The sequence below is a fragment of the Montipora foliosa genome, chromosome 14, assembly GCF_036669935.1.
Source record: "Montipora foliosa isolate CH-2021 chromosome 14, ASM3666993v2, whole genome shotgun sequence".
NCBI lineage: Eukaryota > Metazoa > Cnidaria > Anthozoa > Scleractinia > Acroporidae > Montipora > Montipora foliosa.
Window position 1 is genome coordinate 13307848 of NC_090882.1, and position 20000 is coordinate 13327847.

The 20000-nt window shown below is 40.8% G+C and overlaps 2 protein-coding genes across 4 annotated transcripts in view; one reads left to right on the plus strand and one right to left on the minus strand.

Moving 5' to 3' along the window:
* LOC137985388 (dynein light chain roadblock-type 2-like) overlaps window positions 1–1891 on the plus strand; it is a 12389-nt gene extending 10498 nt beyond the window's left edge. The window contains exon 3 of the mRNA XM_068832998.1: window positions 185–1891. Within this exon, the coding sequence (XP_068689099.1) occupies window positions 185–517 (333 nt within the window). The 3' untranslated portion in view covers window positions 518–1891. The remainder of the gene's footprint in view (window positions 1–184) is intronic.
* A 129-nt stretch (window positions 1892–2020) lies between these two features.
* The window catches only part of LOC137985387 (disco-interacting protein 2 homolog C-like), a 59867-nt gene continuing 41887 nt past the window's right edge, over window positions 2021–20000 (minus strand). For all 3 annotated transcript variants that reach the window (XM_068832996.1, XM_068832994.1, XM_068832997.1), the window contains 13 exons: window positions 19459–19582; window positions 17901–17942; window positions 16507–16808; window positions 15474–15604; window positions 13801–13892; window positions 12553–12629; window positions 11220–11390; window positions 10543–10604; window positions 8405–8462; window positions 7850–7924; window positions 7495–7675; window positions 6437–6560; window positions 2021–5627 (listed from right to left, as the gene is read on the minus strand). In XM_068832996.1, the coding sequence (XP_068689097.1) occupies window positions 5375–5627; window positions 6437–6560; window positions 7495–7675; window positions 7850–7924; window positions 8405–8462; window positions 10543–10604; window positions 11220–11390; window positions 12553–12629; window positions 13801–13892; window positions 15474–15604; window positions 16507–16808; window positions 17901–17942; window positions 19459–19582 (1692 nt within the window). In that variant the 3' untranslated portion in view covers window positions 2021–5374. The remainder of the gene's footprint in view (window positions 5628–6436; window positions 6561–7494; window positions 7676–7849; window positions 7925–8404; window positions 8463–10542; window positions 10605–11219; window positions 11391–12552; window positions 12630–13800; window positions 13893–15473; window positions 15605–16506; window positions 16809–17900; window positions 17943–19458; window positions 19583–20000) is intronic.

Below are 20000 nucleotides of genomic sequence, written 5' to 3' on the forward strand. Positions count from 1 at the left end.
CTTGCACATGCGCAGACGTTATTCAGCCCTGTCCCTCCACAAAGGATTGAGGAGAGCGTTGGCCTTTCGTCATGTGTACAGGGTTCGATTCCCGGACGGTTTGATTTCGTTAGTTCTTTGATTGGATATCATATCGCATTTTGGAATTTCGATAGCCTGAATACCTTTCTTTTCTGTTTAACAGTTTGCCAAGGAAAGCATGATGGAACCTCCGCCGCAAGGAGAGGTTGAAGACACCTTAAAACGAATCACCTCGCACCCAGGCGTTCTCGGTCTGGTTGTACTCAACCCACTAGGCATTGCGATCAAGACGACTATGGACAATGCAACCACACAACTGTACGCCACCAACTTCACGAATTTGACGAATATGGCGCGAAGTTCTGTCCGGGATCTCGACCCTCTGAATGATTTGAAATTTCTCAGAGTACGATCTAGGAAGTATGAGATTATGGTGGCGCCATGTGGAGACCTCACTCTGATTGTTATTCAAAATCCCAATCAGAGAGAAGTGTAAAACAACATTGGTGCTAACATCGCGCCAACGACTTAAATACGCTGAAACCGTATCAATGGCAAAGAAATTGGTGCGGGTTTAGGGCAATATCTTTTGCAACTTTTGCCTCATCAGCTTATCGTATATATTCAAATCAATTCTTTGAAAGTTCAGCACAGAATAGTGAGAGTACATTGCTTACTTAAAAGTGAAAATCGAAAACGATATGGCAGATTTTGGTTTTTTATAAAGAACGTATTCATGGTCTCATTATAGCTTTAAATTTTTGTGTTGTAAGATACTTTTGTGCTGCAATATATGTTAATGTACGAGAAAGAAATTATATTACAGCACAAAAGCATCTTACAAGGAAAGGGAATCTCGCTTTTTATTGGCTAATCGTGTTAGTTACCACGACGACACCTATATCCTCCCATGTGAAATGCGCGCGGTGAAGAAGGGAAATCCTAGTATTTCATCAGTATCTCTAAAATAAAGGTAAACTGACCATCGCAAGAGAGATTTGCGGCTGATCTTTTGAGCGTCAGCCCTTTGTTAGAGCGAATGATATTAAAACGTCAGTGCTAATGACAGAAACAAAGAAAAGGTTTACTTTTGCGAACGTTAGAGATAACTGATAGTCTGGCCAATACGAGAAAGGGAAAAAGGTAGGCGGGTGGGGTAAGATTTGTCGTCTCGTTTGCAGCAACTCCGACAAAAGAAGATTTAATCAAGGAACAACGATGAGTTTTGCAAGCAGCCTCTCGACGCACAGCCTTTTTCACATGACGTCACGTCAGAGAGAAAACAAGAAAGATGGCGGCCCTTTCGGTTTACCAAACGTTCTTATTTAAATGCATTCTTTTGCTTCAGCAAACCAACATGGCGATTGGTTACGTGAAAGAACGTTGGTGGACGAGCAAAAGAGAGATAACTTGGGTAACGCTGCAAGTTTCATCTAGCCTGGTTATGGGTTGCTCGTGGCTTTGTTCGCGCATTAAATGCCATAAAAACCTTGTGATTTGGGGTTATCCTAGGGGAGACAACTGGAAAACGTTTTGTTTCCATTGTTCGTGTTTCGGTTAGGTGTATGTTTGAAGTATTTTATCTTTTGTTTCCTTTGCTTCGTAATGCGTGAGTTTTACAACGAGCATAAAGCAAGATTTTGATACTGCTCGCCATTGGTTAGCGTCAAGAATGCTTCGCCCAACTCAACCCGGCAGCCTGTTTCTCGAATTTCCGAAACTATTCGGGTGCCACAAATTCCCACTGTATGTTAATAACGATGAGCTTGCAAGACATCAAACTTCACTATTGTTTCTTTTTGCTTTGTTAAAAACACGTCAAAAGACCAGTTTTTCAAAAAAAGCGGATCGCAGTTTCATAAACGCTTTTCGGGACCGAAAGGTTTCTCGGGACTTTCGAGAAACGGGATGGTTGATGTCGTGGAGAAAACACGACTGGACAGCGCATGCCCAACAAATCGGCTTGCGAGTCCGCTATTAACTTGAATCCACTGACAAATTATTTCTAATCACATTTATTATTTACACATAAAAATATAATGAGCAACTATTCACTGCCTTTTTACATGATACTTAACAAATTTGACAGCAGGGTTAATAACCTCGCGCTCTGAAATCTACGAATAATAGTTGGAGAAAAGCTGTATCGCACCAGCGAAAATACATACAACCAAAAAAAATTCTAAGGGGATCTAACGTTCACTCTAACATATCAATAACTTCGTGAACAAACTGATTTTAAAGTCCGAAATTAAGACTATTTACCGCATGCACAATCCACAGCGAACTTAAAAAAAAAAAACAAATCTGAAAAACTTTGAAGATTAATTGATGCCGGGAGGCCAATAAGAAAATTCTCTTCCTCCGCCGAATATGTAGCTACACCAAATCACTACATCATTGGACAAAAAATGATTTGACGGATTTGGGGGTTCTCGCGTGATGTCGCGTGACACCTCTGTAGACTGCGTGACTCCTTAGATTCACAAAGGAAAATGCAGAGGTAAAGAAACAGTCTTTCAAGCAAAAACGGATGAAGTAAATTACAACAACCTCTAAGACGCTTTTTCAATTAAGACTAACTGCAAGGCCTAACGCCAACCTTCAGGCGTGTTCCCAGTTAATGAATGAAACTGGAAGTGCGCCCTTCGAAAGCCTGGATTTCGAGCGCCAACAAAGCGTTTTAAGGCATGCAACCTTTTAGGTACTTTGAATTTGCGATTCCCCATCAGTTTTACTGAAGTCGATTTCGGAGCGCAAACGTTTTCATAAATTTTCAAGAAAGTGACACCAATGTCTTAATTAAACTGACCACAAACTAATTTCTAATTTGTAATAAAAATCACAGCTTTTTGTACAAATACTGTTGCGGTCTTCAGTGGTGTATTTTAGCACGCCAAAAAATTTGCTTCTTCCCTTTATTCTTTAAACCGTCTTTAAACTGTCCGGTAAACAAGTATTAGGAATGAAGATTACTATCAGTTAAGGGATGTTATTTTGATACAATACCAAATTCTCATGACTAGCAAACAAAGAAATCTATGGCATTAGTTAGGAGAATGAACGATACGGGGGATAACCCAACCCTGAAGACTCGCTTAAACGAAACATTTAACTTTGAAATTAAACTACAGGAAATAATAGTAACAATCACATTAAATTAAAAAGAAAATTTACAATCACGTATTCTTGTTTTCAAATTTCTCGGGCGCTACCATCTTCAATAACTGAAGCCTGTTGTTACGAACGAGAAAGTCAGCGGAAAATATCATTCAAACTTGCGGCGCCGAAGAAACTTTGAAAGTAAATAAGCGATTCAAAAAGTCATTTTTTCCTGACAAGAACTTTCTGTAGAAAAAAAGTCTCAACCAAATTTGGATACAACATTATTTCCTGCGGTTCAAAGTCCAGAACTTTGAACGAATAAATAAACTCTTCACCGGTTTAAGAATAAATTCTTCTTTTTCTTTGAATTTCAAAAATAGCTAACAAAACACCATGTGACCCAAGTTTTAAGCCTTGATTAAAAAAAGAAGGACACCTATTTATTTTAACTGGAATTTTCGAATTTAATGATCCGCCATTACTAACTTTAAAACCTTGAGAGAGCTGGATGGAGGAGAACTCACTAGTTTAAGAATGCAATGCGTGTGAACGCGGTTGAATTAATATGCAGCACAGTAGTGTCGGGCTTTCAGACTTTTTTAACTTGTGTTTTGCACATTTGGCTGCATTTATTTATTTATTTATTTATTTATTTTTAAATTTAAAAATATTTATATACATGTTTGCCCCAAAAGCTAAATGAGCTCATCACGGGGGGCGGCTTACACCAAAATTCTAATTACTACATAAAAAAATCAAACACGGGCACAGGATACAAAGTGAGTCAAAGTTTTAACTTAATTAGGCTAATTACAATGACCACAAAAAGAAAAAGAAAAACGTTTAGACTCTCTCATAAAGTGCTGGACATGAGAGAAAATTTCAACGTTTTCATTACTTGACATGTCAGAAGAGCCAAACAGAAAAAGGTACATTTACGCACTGAAATTTTAAGCAAGTGAGTAAATGACGTCACGTTTCCCTTGATCCCACTCTCTGAGGTTCAATGGGTCAGTTTTGAACGTGAGAAATGGCGGACCGTGAAATCCAAAATCAAGGCTCAAAATTTTGCCAGTCAGGTGTTACGCAAACACACTATCAAAATCTGAAGGAAAAAAAGGAAGTTGATTTTTTAATCATAGTAGCACTTTAGAGCGGTTTTCAATTAAGTGTCTTAAAACAAATACCAAAGTAATTACTAGGACCAATCACAGCTGGTGCAAACAGCGCAATGAACCAATCAAAATTCGTAGCAATTCCGTGTAACTTTCTCAAAGCGCGGGAAAATTGCGCGCCAGTTGAAGTCGCGGTTGGTTTTGGTTTTCCGTCTCGTTGGCTGAAAAACTGGCGAGAGATTTTTAAACCAATTACGAAGTGTAGTAATTGCAATCGCGAAATCAATTTCGACAGTCATTTGAAAACTGCTCTAACATAAGAGAGATCTTGCAGCATGTTTACGTGAAAAGGCAGACGGGAATCGATAGGCTACTGCTTGTCATAAAGACCCGAAAATTATTCTATTCTACCTTGTCTCGCTTGAGCAAACAGGCAAGACACGAACAGATGTCAAACAACTTTGAGAGGTTTTCTGCAAAACGAAAATTTCAGTCCGACGTTCGCGTTCTATTTTTTCCTGTCTACGCTCCTAATGCCTGGTTTTCACTTGCAACGCAGGCACAAGATCAAGCATAACAGCTCTTACTTCACCCTGAAAACGGCCTCGATGAAGGCAGAAACACAAGCACATGCGTTCGTCCTAATTAAGCCTTGTGAAAACGACACATGGCATAAGCTCAAGGGAATTTACTACTAAGTCGTGTCTACCAATTAAAGCACTCGTTCCAGATTCCTCGCGTATGAGAATTTGAAAAAAAATGACCGAGTGCTTATGCTTATGTCGAAGTTAGTTTTCACTTAGCATAAGTTACTTGTGCTGCCGCCTGTGCTTGCGTCGTTAGTGAAAACCAGGCTTAAGGGAAAGGTATCTAAATTTTGTTCCACCTTTATAACAAATAACAGCGCACTTCTTTAAACTGACCTTACAACATAGTTTAAGCAAAGGAACAACCAAACTTAAGACACCCAATCAGGACAGCAGTTAAATTTATTACCTGAAAAAGGGCCAAAACTCTCACAAATTTAAAAGATTTACAGCATTGGCCACGTTGCACGCGTGTCACTCGCGCATTAAAGATATTCCAGTTGCCGTTGGGCACCAGACCAACGGAGAGTTTAGCTAGGGACCTACCTACATATTATAAGCTACGTAAATAGGATCCAGTTGGTCCGCAAGGAAACCGTCCCTCAAGTGCATCCTTTGTTTCTCTCCTCGTGAATTTATGGGTACCACTCCGGGGTCGACCACCACCACTACCCCCACAATTAAATGTTGCTCGTCCAGTACCGATGACGTCACCAATGGCACTACGTCCAGAGCCTCGCTTTCCTCGGCGTCAAGTTCTACCACTACCACTAGGAGGTTAGTCCACGTAAAGACCGCACTATGGAGGAGAAAGGAGAGAGGATATGATTCTTAAATGTAGGCTGGGATAATATTCTAGTCTAGTCCCTGGATCAAGGAACACCACTGCGAAATTCGAAAATGCTGCGTATTTTTTTCGGATTTCTTGCGGGTGAGAACAGAAGACCAAGAACAAGTGAGTGATAAGAAAATGATTTTAAAAATGCAGGTCAATCGATGAACTCTGCCCGTAAACTTATTTGTTTATGTACTGTATCAAATACAGTACAGGGTAATACAGAAAACGGTCCAATTTTAACAAAAAGTATGACTTCCTACAGTTTAGAGGTAATTAGATACAAAACAATTCGTATCCTTGGCTTGAAACTGACGTTATGGCAGCCATGTTGGTCATGGTGTATATTGAACAATAGCGAAAACGCTCTTTGGGAATTTGGCCATATTATTATGCAAAACGCGCGCGACATTGTGCTTTTGTTTTGTACACCAATATGAGGCAATATGGCCGTCTAATCACGTGAGCTCAAGCCAAGAATTATCGTGACGGAATCAAATAAACCAATCAATACGCGAAGCTTGCGCATGCAGCTGTCCCTAAGCGCTGGAAAACACGTGCGAGAAAGTCGCAATTTGCCTCTTGCTTTTGCCTTTTATTTGACTTAGAATTTAGTGCGATATTTTTAAGCAAATCACAAATGCAGTGATCCAAAGACAAACTCAAAGCTCGCGAAAACTGCAGTATTATTTTTTGTAGTTTCGTAAAAAAGAAAAACGCAGACTAAAAGGACCAAGAACAATTAATGACAATAGAAAACCTCTCTTTTTTACCTCTCGCATATCGACCTGTGGCATCTCGTGACTGAATTTTCAATGTCCACTGGGTGATAACGCATACCGCGGAGCATCATTGTCTCGTCCAGCGGACCAACCACAAATAACGCGTCGTGACGTGCTATTGAAGCCAAAAAAAAACATAAATTAAGGAAAGAAGGAAAGGAAGGAAGAAAAGAAGGAAGGAAGAAAAAGGAAGGAAAGAAAGAAAAAAAAGAAAGAAGAATGTACCTGATGAGAAATACGAAAGGGAAGAGAGATGCTGTAATCTCACATTACACAGTTTTAGCAACGGCAACCGAAACAACGTGGGCATGAATCTTATTACCTGCAATTCTGGACATAAGTGTCGTGGTTGAAGCCTGGATTAGACCTCGTAACTGTTATAATCATTTTAAGGACGGTGCCTACTAATTTAAAGGTATTTTTGCGTGGTTTACTGAATATGCGGGAAAAACATATCTTAAGTGTTATTGAAATCCAAAAATGAAAATTGGGGGTAACCACGCATTTTTCAAAAATGACTAATGAATAATATTTTTAAATTACAAAGCTATGCATGACGTTCTTTTCCAAATTGAACGTTAAATATCTCTTAAGAATGCATGGTTAGAGCAATTGTCTTTTTGGATACCAAGAGCACTTGCTCAATTTTGCTTTCTCCGCATAGCTTTGAACAGCGCAAAAATATCCCTGTATTAGTAAGCATCAACCATAGGGAACCCGAGTATCTCGAGATGCGCAGAATGTATGCGCAATAACAATAGTAGGCATCGTCCTTAAGACTTGTTTTCTTAAGTTGCAGTCAAAGGCTTGAGTCACGTGACGTCGTTTTGCGAAATACGGCAGAGGAATGCAAGATAATGCAGTCCAAACGAGCAGAAAAAAGTCCTTCGTCGTAAAGGATCACAACGACTATAACATTAAATACCAAGAAACGATTACTACTCTTGACCAAATGACACAAGAAGACATCTGGACATTAATTCAAGAAGAGAAAGGGGACAAACAGTATGTGAACCTTAATTAAGCATCAAAAAAGAAACGTAATGTACCTCCATCCGTCTGCGTGAAATCGGTCCTCTTTATAAATCCCAGATAGCCCGTTCGAGCGTACTGTACCCCCATGTCTCCAGAGGGACCTGTCGTGAGTTTGGCATTAAACCGATCTTCGCTCTGAGTATCCTCGCCTGTTGCGAAGTAACCGCTGCCATTGTGTGGACTGCTGACCCAGATCTGCGGGGGAAAAAGACCAGAAAGGTATTAAAAGAGTTCATCCCGCGAGCAATTCACAAACGTTTGGCCATCCGTGAAGTTGTTCCACTTGGCGTCATCCAAAAGCTGACGTCGGTCACGTCACGCAATGCTGGGATTAGCGTTGCGTGATGTAGAAATTTTAACACAACTTACCTCTCCGAGATGAGAGTCAGCGCACATTCCTTTCGTTTCTGGGTTGGCGATCACCACTTTAACACCGGGCAAAATCTGTTCATGAAAAAGTCATCGTTAAAACCATTTGATATCAAAATGCATTCCTTTTCCGTTTTACAACCGAAGGGCAATCAGAAAAGCCCAAGGGCAATGGGTGGTAGCTTGGTATTTTACACGACAATTTTTTTTCGTCAATTGTTTCTTCTCGATCTCTGCAAATACATGTCATGCCATTATCAATAGTTCCAACAGCTCTGTGATTTCGGTGCCATTGCATTTCATTCGCTTATTGCGAAGAAAAATGAAAAAACGGCCGAATGGGCAAAATGCATATTTAAAGTAGGACTTCCGAGAAGTTTTCTGTCTGCAATTTTGCACTAAATTTGAAGATGTAAATCTCCTTTTTCCCCGTTGCTAAATCTCTCTGCTACGTCGAACACTCCGGCAGCCAAAACGGCGGGTTTCATGCATCAGCCTCAACAATACCTCCTCCTGGCCACCCTTTAAACTAATTACAGACGCGAGTGCTCATACCTTGCCGGATTCCAGAAGACATAGGCTATTTGGACTTCCTCGTTCCACAAGGGTCACCCTGCATGACAACGAGAAAAAGTCGTTCAAATCTTTCAGCCGACAGCGTCCGACACTTTGCGCAGACATGTTTGATGGTGTTAGAGCAACATGTTGTCCCCGTCTAAACGGGCCCTAGCTATAATTGTCACTTAAGGCGGCTCAAACCAGTTTCAACGCTTCCAAGTAAACGCTCTTATTAGAAGGATCGGCACCACAACGTTGTATCATGTACTTTTATAAATATACGCGGCCACATAGAAAATCGGCCTCTTCAAAACACACGCTCAGCGGGCCGCAAAAGACTGACAGCGGGCTGCTAATGCATTATCAGCCCTACAGCTGATTGGTTCTTGCTTCAACTTTGTGATATGCCTATTATTTATAGACGATTTTACGCATTTTTTCGGTAATTTTAAATAAGTTCACTGGACTGAGTAGATTCTTTAATAGCTTGTTCAATCAACACTTACATGATGATTTGAAGTGACTTTGAATTCGTTATTCACTTAGCTTGTATTATTAAAACTCGAATTCTTGATATCATTTGGCCTTGTTTATTGATAATAGTGATAATGACATGACTTTTTTCGGGAATATTGTTTATTTGCACCAAATAAACAATATTCCCTTAAAAAGTCATGTTATTCCCTTATTAGCAATATTGTGGTACCAAATTATTGCTGAACAAGATACAGTCATTATTGTGACGTAATATGTCACTGTGGCAACGGGCAAGCCCTGTAAATACACCCTTTATTTTGTCTTTAGTTGCTTATATCTCAAAAACGAACTCAGTGACCCCTATTTTTTATTTCGGAAAAGTAATCAGAGGGGCAAGATGAAACTTACTGCGAAGATTAAGAAAAATATGTCTGACAGATTCAGAGCCACCTTAATTCTGCGATTTTTTTTTGGTGGCTCTGAATCCGCTAGACATAATTTTTTAAACTTTGCCGAAAGTTTTATTGTGGCCTTCTAATCACTTTTCAGAAATTAAAAAAGGGGTGTCACCGAGTTCGTTTTTGAGATATGAGCAACTAAATACAAAATATAGGGTGTTTTTACTGGGCTTTCTCGTTGCCATGGTAACTTATTACATCATAACAATGATCACATCTTGTTTGGAAATAATCGGTGTTTCATATGGTACCATAACATTGCTGTTACGTGATACAGTGTTGTAGCGTCATTCGATACAAAGAGTGTGTCTTTTAAGAGTTGAAACTCTCTCGAGCCTCCTTAATTAGCTCATCAGTCATCGCTTTTGATTGCTATCTTGGACATGATTATTAAGTACTATTCACCTCCCATCTGCCAATGGGAACACAAATGGCTTCCTGCGATCAGAACTGCTTTGTTGAGAAACTCTTTCCTCCGCTACTTTATTAGTTTGTGTGGTAATATATATCTTACAACATATCTTTACCTCAGTGTCGACAAATTGTTTTTTTTGTTTTTAACTTTCCTTTTCCCTGTAGCTTGCATGATAATTCACAAAGACTGAATGACTACAATCTACGCACCACACGGCCACAGGTATACAAACAAGACATAAATCACGACATCTTTAAGACCTTACATAAAAAGAAGGAAGGGAGGTGCTTGCAACAGCGCTATAATTAAGGTGGACTACAAAATTTTTCACAAACATTATATGTTCGTGGCGAATAGTTAGTAACTACTCAAGGAGGTAGTGTGGCCCAGTGGTTAGAGCGCTTGCCTTGAGATCCAGAGATCCCGGATTCAAGACCCGCTCTGACCACTCGTTGAATTTGATCCTGGTAGTCCCTGGTTCAACTTCCCCTTGTAAATAGCCAACTGGTTTGCCTCCGGCCAGTTGGGATTCTTAGCAGTTGTTGTTGTTCTGTTCCGTCGTTTCGTTGTGTTTCATTGGCCCTGAAAAGCCCCTTTGGGGAGCGGTCAATTAAGTATGTATTGAATGTATGTATGTATGTATGTATGTATGTATGTATGTATTACTGATGCCATAGAAGCAGGAAAGTCAGGAATAGAACATTGCTGGAATATATTCTCAATCTGCAGTATCCCAAACGCACCTTTTACAGTATTTAATTATCAACAGGAAACTCTTTGCTTACCTGTCGTTTCGTAACGCCCTCGTGTCTACATAGACACTAGATGCCTCAGGAGTGGATGCTCCCTAATGGAAAAAAATCAAGATGGTCAGGAGTGTGAAGAACATCTTTCTGATTGAAAAAGTTTTCAAATGAGTGTTGAAAGTTATGTTGAGATTACGTTGGGTTCTAATTTTGCGAAGTTTAGCGAGTTGATTGGCTTAAACTTTTCGCGCTATAATCCTTAGCCAAGGACTGCTTGCATGTGTTTTCCCGCGCCGGCTACACCCACGTCGTCTGCGTTGTGATTGGCTCGTCTGATTGGCTCAAGACATAGAGCGGTTTTCAATTGAGTGTTGAAAGTAATTAGCGAATTGTTTTGGTTTTGCATTACTTCACTTGGTGATTGGTTCAAAGTTCTCGCGCCACTTTTTCAACCAATCAGAAGTGAGACCAAAACCAATCGTGGCTCGTGCGTGCACATTTTCCCGCGCTTTGTGTCGGCTACGTGTAATTACTTCGAGTTTTGATTGGTTTACTGGATTGCCTCTATCCTTTTTGATTGGCCAAAGTAATTACTTTGGTTTTGGTTTTACGACACTCAATTGAAACTCGCTCTAACCTCACTATCAAATTCGAAAACTCTCGAATCTCCCCAAGGTCCTTGGAAAAAACAGTACAAACAGTAAGAACATTCAAACCTGAGTGCAAATTGCAACGTTTGCTCTAGATCCGAACGATGTACTGACGGCGCGGGGAGACAGACCCAAACCAGAAAAGAGAGTAGAGAAAGCTGTAGTCAAGTTGATCCGCGGCCTTTCTTCGGCTACAACGACGCAGTTCCGAACACAAGTTAAGTTGACGCCCTTGGCCTGCAAAAAAGGGGGAACTTGTGGTTACAAAAGTGGAGAAACCTTTCTTCATTAATTCTTTATTGAAGTCAAATATGGAAAATCGGGTAACACCACACCACAGTCATACGATTTTACTCAGGTTAAGTTGACTCGAAAAAGTTTAGAACGCAATAACCAACACTTAAGGAATTCTCCCATCATAGGATACTAAATTCTTTCTAAAAACTAATCATTATGTATGACTATTAGACTGTCCACGGACTCGTTGACGTCGAAAGGGAAATTCTAGTTGAGAGTTAGTGTGAAACGAGAAATTGTTTACACAACTATTAACGGGAGACAAAAAACGCACAAGAACATCCAGAAGGCTTCCAGTGGTGATTTAGTCTCTTCTTTAGCGTGAACTAAACATGATTGAATTTATCTGCGAAAGCCGCTACTGTGATTGAATAACTGTTGACCGTCTCACTTCGCAAACGTATCCTTAGTGAGAACTTTTGCAATGTCGATTCAGAGTTACACATACAAGGACCTCACACTTTAACTTCATTAAAATTAGCAAAGTGACACTTCATGACAATAACATAAACACTATCCTTGGCGGGTTACTTTGACTAACTATCCGTGCATACGATCGGGAAAAAAACTGTGCTATCCAACGTCACGTCAACTGTTTGCAATTAAAGGACCAGAAACCCATTTCAAAGATTTTATGGCACCTTTTTTTGTCCTCATGCTTTGGTGCCAAAACTGAATTGCCAGCGAGCGGCAATTCGAACGTCATCTGTTGTGCTCTGGCTGTTATTTGTTGCTTTTTCTAAGTATTTTACGACAAATTCAGTCTGGTATTTTCGAATCAAGTGTAAGAAGACGTCAAAACTGTATTGAGAATGCATTTACTTGTGTTAAGTTAGGGAAGACAGGGTAGATAGACAATATCGTTTACGCACAGAAAAGCACCATTGCTGGTGAAAGGGCAAAGGACTGACAGGATAGCACAGTTTTGACTGCCGCGCGCACTGCGGGCGCGGGTTCCGTATGCACGGATGAATAATAGGCGAACAAAAGGAAATCCTTCAATAAAGATCAATTAATGCACACTAATTAATTTTGCAAAGAGCAAGTACTGAGACTCTACGTCATGAACGCGTCATTCACAGCTTAAACATTCAAAGCTTACCTTGAGAGCTGGTATTGACTGACCCAAGCCCTTTGTGCACAAATCCATCACGGGGTAGGAACAGAACGTGTCACGGACTGGTGATGAGTAAACAAACCAAAGAACTTCGTTATACAAGGCAACCGAAGCAAGATAAAATAATACGGACATAAACAGAGGTGTCACGTAGGCAGTTGTGTATTTTAGCGACTCGGGTCAATACAGTCTGTGCTCGTTTCCTTTCAATTGACACGAATGTATTTTTTGCCATTTGTGGTAGCATCAGCCACCCCTTTCCCTTCGCAATGCACTTGGCTGTTGGGTCACGAAAACGCTACGTGTAACCGATTTACTCAGAATGTAAAAAAACGCCCTTGAAATATATTCATAGACACCATAAAAGGACACGAAATGTTCCAGACGATAGAATATTCAACACTCCGAAACGGCCTAAAAACCAAGCAATCACATGTTATTACTCCGTCACTATTGCGATCAAAAAGCCAATCTCAACTTAGAGCAAGCCAAACCCAAATGATGCCCCTTGGGGCCACTCAGGAAGATGGTCAACTGGAACAGTAAAAGATATCGATTCGTCGATTCCAGTAACTACTGCATTTTCATTGATATTACTTGGGAGTGGCAGGAACTCGTTCATAAGCATCAGTGTCTAGTTTTCCAGTTGATTTTTGTTTCAAATGCAAACAGACCAACAGTTTACTTTAAAGAACAAAGCTTAAAACCCTTTCACTCCAAACATCTGAACGTCAATTCTCCTTACTGACAGCCATACATGGGAAGAGGCCACTTTCGATATATTAAAATTCAGCTTGAAAGAGAGGTTTAGAGGACAAAGACAAAGGAAAGGAGATGATATGCTAATATCTTTCACATTAATTGCAACTTGTTTCTATTGTTTTTGTCCTCTATGCCTCACTATCAAGCTAAATATTGAATATTTCGAAAATGGCCTATTTGATGATATATCTAGAAAGAAAAACCTCCGGTGATACTCAAATGTCTGTATCACTCCACGATTATGTCATTTTACCATATTTGGTCGTCCTCGTTTTTTTCTTCGCCCCTTCGGGACTCGGAAAAATACTACGCAACTTCAATGAGGTGTCATGATTTATTCTCGTCACCAGTCTGCTTGACAATGTACTGAGCTCGTGAGCAGAAAATTTATATCGAACATTCCTTTAACACGATTGCTGGCTTAAATATAATCATTCGAAAGTTGCTTACAGAGAGTGTGACAATGTTCACCTTTATATTGGCTAACTACTGATAGCCACAAAGCCGGGTTGGTCTCCAGATCCCCAGGAGGAATTAAAATCGTGTGATGTCCAGAATAGACGCTAAAATAAGAAATGACAGAGAATCGTTAACACAAGGAGAATGACTAAACAATCAACTACATGACGGGTATTGTCTGATTCCACGCCATAACAACGTAAGTGATGAGCACTTCTTTTCTCCTTCACGGAAACACACGAACCCAACAAATTGACCTGCTCCCACCTGAGTGACTTCATAGCTTAGTTGGTGGAGCATTGCACTAGCATTGCACTAGCATTGCACTAGCATTGCACTAACATTGCACTAGCATTGCACTAGCATCGCAGAGGTCATGGGTTCCAATCCCGTTGGAGCCGCCTGAACTTTTCAGGTTTCTATAAGAGACAATTGCTTAGAGCGGTTTTCAAATGAGTGTCGTAAAACCAAAACCAAAGTAATTACTTTGGCCAATCAAAAAGGACGGAGACAATCCAGTAAACCAATCAAAACTCGAAGTAATTACACGTAGCCGACACAAAGCGCGGGAAAATGTGCACGCGCAAGACACGACTGGTTTTGGTCTCACTTCTAATTGGTTGAAAAAGTGGTGCGGGAACTTTGAACCAATCACTGAGTGAAGTAATTTAAAACCAAAGTAATTCGCTAATTACCTTCGACACTCAATTGAAAACCGCTCTAAATTGTCCAGATAACTGCAAGGATCACTTCCGGCTTCAAGCCGTCTTTTACCAGCACTTCAAATATACATTTGTTTCTTTAAACAGGTTTATTTTACCATCTTTGGCACATCATTTTTTGATGATTTTCTCTCGGATCTTTTCGGCGACACAGTAGGCGTTTAGCAGATTATAGGCGCCGTTACACTCGGCAATTTTTCTTGCAACTTGTCTCGCAATTTTGTTGCGACAAAAGTTCTTACAATGCCAAAACGTTGTTTGATAGGTGTTACAATTGGCCACGTTTCTCGCAACTTGTCTCGTTTTCGATGATCACATAAACTGTTGCATGTTGCAGGACAGATGTTACAACGCAAAATACTAGAAAAACTCGTTGCGTGAAGCGTTGTGGAAAGCAGTTCCGCAGCGGTTTCTAAAACTGGTGTCGTTTTTAAGCACGAAGCACCGCAAAAATAGACGCCAAAATGCGCGCCGTACATTATTTTTCTCGTTTAACCAACAAAATTATTGTTTTGTGCCGTTGTGTTTGCCATAGCCGTCGTCGTTTCTTGACCTTCAAACTATTTTTTTCGCTGCATACTCATGGTTTCTGTTGTACCATTTTCTTATGAAAAATTAAGTGTAGTCTATTGTTCACTAAGCCAATCATGGTACCCTGTTACGGAGGTATGGTACTTGCGTCTTCTTCAAATCACAACCGTTTTTCACATGTTCTTCGAGTCATTATTAGATTCAATTGAGAAAGTAATTTGTCCACCGGAGCGAAATAATGACATTCACGTTACTTGATGTAGGCGTCAAAAAGTGACCCGCTAACCACGACCTTAACCAGAACCCTCCACAAAAGGTCGATACAATGCATAAAGGTCTTTAGAAGACAACTTGTGACACATTGTGACGGGTGTATGCAAAGGAGCATGAATGTATTGGGCATGTACGAGTCAGTTCGACCATTTCCCTTACCCTGTCAAACACCATAGCAAAAAGCCTAATCCACAGTAAGGATCCAGGCAAACAGCAATGTCACGAGAAGGGTAGAGTTCACAAGCCAGCTTCATGGACCGACAGAGCCCGGTAACTGCCGAGTGAGACATCTAGGAAAAAAAATACCACCAAGCACGAAAATTTGCAATGATATAAAAAAGGAAACGGGAATAATTCGGGTGGACAGTAGTTTGGCAACTCTAGAGAAAGAAAAAAAGGTCACAAGTAGGCTTGTTAACAATTGTCGCTTGTTGACTATTCACCATGAGTTCATTGGTGAATAGTAAACAAGGCTCAAAGGAAACGGTCGCTTCTTTTCCGTTTGAGGGTTGGTCACGAGAATTTAAAGGTGTGAGCTACTACGGAGCTCCGGCTGCAGACTACCCCCGGATAATTTTGAATCGAGACTGCCATGTTTCCAGCGTTCCTGAGACCGAAAAAACCCCTGATTTCCTTAGAATCATACTAGTCCCTTTCCTGTGTCCGTCGAACCGCGGGCTTTTTGAGACAATTGTGTTTTGTCACGCAATCGAGATTAAAGGACGAAAGAGGCTCGGGGAAGAGGGGAAAGCTCTCTCGATTGCGTGACAAAACACGATTGAATTTAAAAGAATGCGGCTCGACTGGCACAGAAGGCACTGCTAGCAGTCTAGGATTTCCCCTCAAACACTGGCTGAGCAGACGTGATACCAAAATCGATTAGCCACTTTGTTTGTCGATTTGATTGTTCATCTTCTTGTCTTTCAGCCCACGATTCGAACATAAAAATAAATAAATAATGGCATTTATATAGCGCTTATACATCGCTGTTCATATTGTGGTCTGTAGTGCGAAAAAACAAACTGCCTCATTAATGTAGATTTCCATTAGTAAGAGAAATCTTTAGCATTGTACAACGAGATGCAAATATCGTAAGCCCCTTTGACGATAGAAAACCTCGCTAGTGTTCGGCTAATTTGCATGAAAATGTACCATGGAACACAGCGGTGCAGTAAGCACAACAATTTCATACCTTCACTCCAGACAACAGTCCCGTTGTTGAAACACTAAAATCCAGATATGCAATCATTTCCGGTGTGGGTGCCCTGTATGGATTTACCAGTTTCTTCTTTGGCGCATCATCGATCTCCACCACTGTGGGCCACGACTTGATATCCACAACACCGACCGCTTCCTTGGATCTTAACGCCTTGGCAATGTTATGAGTGGTCAGCACAGCACGTGACTTGCTGACGTCAATGACCATTTTGACGGTGGGGAGGGTCGTGCTGATGTTGTTGGCGTGAGGGGGTCGGATGGGCACTGGAATGAGACCTGAGAAAAGAAATTGGTTAAACAAAACAAAGCATATCGCCAGAAAGACTCGGGCTTGTACAGTCATCCTATAAATAACTTTCATTTGCAGAAGGTTATATTTGACAACGCTACTAAACGAGAAAAAAAAATAAACACACTGAAAAGTATCTGATGAGTCTCTTGGCCGAGACGAAACGCCGCGTCATACCAGCCACGAAATTTAAATTCTTCACAAGTACTTGACAATATTTTATTGCATATAACTCGTGAACTTTGCGGTTGGGAATCCTTTTGCGATAGAAGGCCAGACTGCTAACATCTTGACTTCGCGAACGGGACTTTGAGCGCGATGCTCAACGAGTTTGCTGGAATTCGAAAAGTATCTGATGAGTCTCTTGGCCGAGACGAAACGCCGCGTCATACCAGCCACGAAATTTAAATTCTTCACAAGTACTTGACAATTTTTTATTGAAAACCTATATACAAACTAAGACAAAGCATCGAGAGTCAATAGAGAAAATGTATTGGATTGTATCAAAAACAAAAAAAAACCCGCACGATCTTCTCCTAAATTCGAAATAAATAGATATTCGAGATCTCTTGAAAGTTCTCAAACTAGAGTCGCTGAAACGTTCGTCCTTTCAAAACATTGATCGCACCCATCGAGTGACTCCCTAAAGCCTGGTTTTCACCAGCGACGCAAGCAACTACGCAAGCGCAAGCATATGATAACAGCTCTCATTACACCGTGAAAACATCCTCGACACAAGAATAAACATAACCGCAAGCACAAGCCCAAGGATCAACATTTTTCCTCTCCTTATGATTGAGCTTGAGCTGGCGTTCGCCTTACGCCGTGTGAAAACGAAAGACGGCATCAGAACCAGGAAATTTGATACGTCTTGCACTGTCTGGCCAATTAGAGCACACGTTCTAGATTATCCGCGTCTGAAAACATTACATGTTTAGACACGTGCTTATGCTTATGTCGACGGTCGTTTTCACTTAGTATAGGCTACTTGCGCCTGTGCTTGTGTTGCCAATGAAAATCAAGCTTAAGCTAACTTATTTCATCATCTACAGTTAGGTTCTTAAGATAATCATTCTTACCTGCATATAGACAAGCAAAGACTGCAACAATAAAGTCCACACCTAAAACAAACAAGAAAGAAACTTTGGACTAGATGAACGAAATGATATATGAAATGAATCATAAACTGAACCACGGATATGAAATCAAGTAATGCTATATGATCCTCGCAGCGTCCAAAACTCCGACGATCATAGCATTACTTGATTTCATATCCGCAGTTCAGCATATGATTTATTTCGTTCATTGATTCATCCCTCACGGGAAAATTAGAACCCACAAATGACCAACTCCCACCGTCAGTGGCTTCATAGCTCAGTTGGTTAGAGCAATGCACCGGTATCGCGATGCACGGGTTCAGACCCCGTCGAAGTCCTGAATTTTTCAGACTTCTCGACGCAATTGCTAAAATTGCGTTCATAACTGCGAGGATCCCAGCATTACTTGATTAAACTTTGGACTCATTTACTAAAATAAATGAGTGAGGTATTGGCCTCCTATTTATCGCTATGGTATCTTGAAGGTTGTAGAGCCGTGTGTATTAAGAAAAAAAAAACCTTTTGAAACCCGACCTGGTGGCATGCTGCTCGTGATTGCCCCACACAAATTACAGTCGAAGGTACGGGTGGGATTTTCACGCTGTGCGTCTTCATGCTAAGCGCCCCCCCCCCCCCCTCTCCCCCCCAATCTATCCTCGCTACTCAACACGGCCTCCCGACTTTTGCGCCTTCCCAAATACCTTCAAACCGGTCTTAACCAATGTAAGGCCTGTTACTTTAAAAAAAGAAAAAAAACGACTCCCAACTTCTGTACCTCAAACCACTGTAAAGCCTGTTACTTTCTTAATAATATACATGGAAAATTTTCTCCATTCAGGATGGTTAAGAGAAATGCAACTTCCAGGTAACACAGTGCAGAAAAGCGCGTTCCGATAATCTCATCTCGAATTGTTTCCTGGTAAATTTGCGTTCGATGGAAGGAGAACGCGTCGTAATTTTGCTCAGATTGGGTGATTGTGTGGTCTTGCCAAAAGGAATCGAGATTTTTCTCTTTAAGGGACACCAAATAGCCGCCCAAAAGATTCTTTTGTTTTTGGCAGGGGCCACCCTCGCGTAGATTTTCGCACGTGTATTGATCTCGATTTGTTGACAGTCTCGTTTTGCCACATGCTCAGTCTTATAGCTTGGAACCCTACGGAAATACAAGCTGGGCGACTGCCGAAGCCACTTCAATAATCCGAGATTATTACTAGTATTGATAAGTAGTCACATGATTTCCCGTGTAATTTGGAATAATTAAGCACGAGTAAATTGTTTTGTTTTTTTGTACTCGGCCTACGGGATCTTGCAATTTTGTTCGTCTTTGAAAAAACTGACTCGTGCTTAATTATTCGAAACTGCACTCATGTGATTACCTATAGCAACGGCAAAAGCGCCTCACGACTTTTGCATCTCCCTAATAAATTTAAACGAGTCAAAATCAGTGTAAATTATGTTACTTTCACAACAGCAAAAAGCGAAAATGACATTTTTCCTCCCTCAATCTAGCATACAAATTTACTAAACAAGGCATGCTTACCAGGTGTAAAAACAAGTGCCACATTATCACCAGAGCTCAGGCGACCTTGTTCCACCGCCATCTGAGCAACACGCTCTGCTCTTTTGTGCAGTTGACTTGTCGTAAGTAAAGAAGCTACTGTTCCCTATAACATGCAACTAGCTTGAGTGATCATGGCCCAAGTCATACTTATGTCACCCAGGTGAGTCCCCACGAGCGTTTGGAAGAAAAACTTTATCCACACCCTCCCCTCTCTCGCAAAAAGATCTCATATTCCGCTGAAATTATGTGCAGATGGCTCTGGTCGTACACAACTTCGCAAGGGGTGTGGGGACAGCTAGTAACCGGGAGGGAATGTATCAAGAGGCGAAGGTGCTTAGAGGAGGCGATTAAATGTTTCGAAATGAGGGATAAGCTTTTCCTTTTTCTTGACTTAATTGCGGTCTGGAAACGATGTAATACTTCGATCAATATTAAAACTGCAACAACACGAACGGACTTTGAATTCATCACTTTATCTTCCCCATCATTAATAAAGGTAACCTCCATGCCACGTAAAGGGC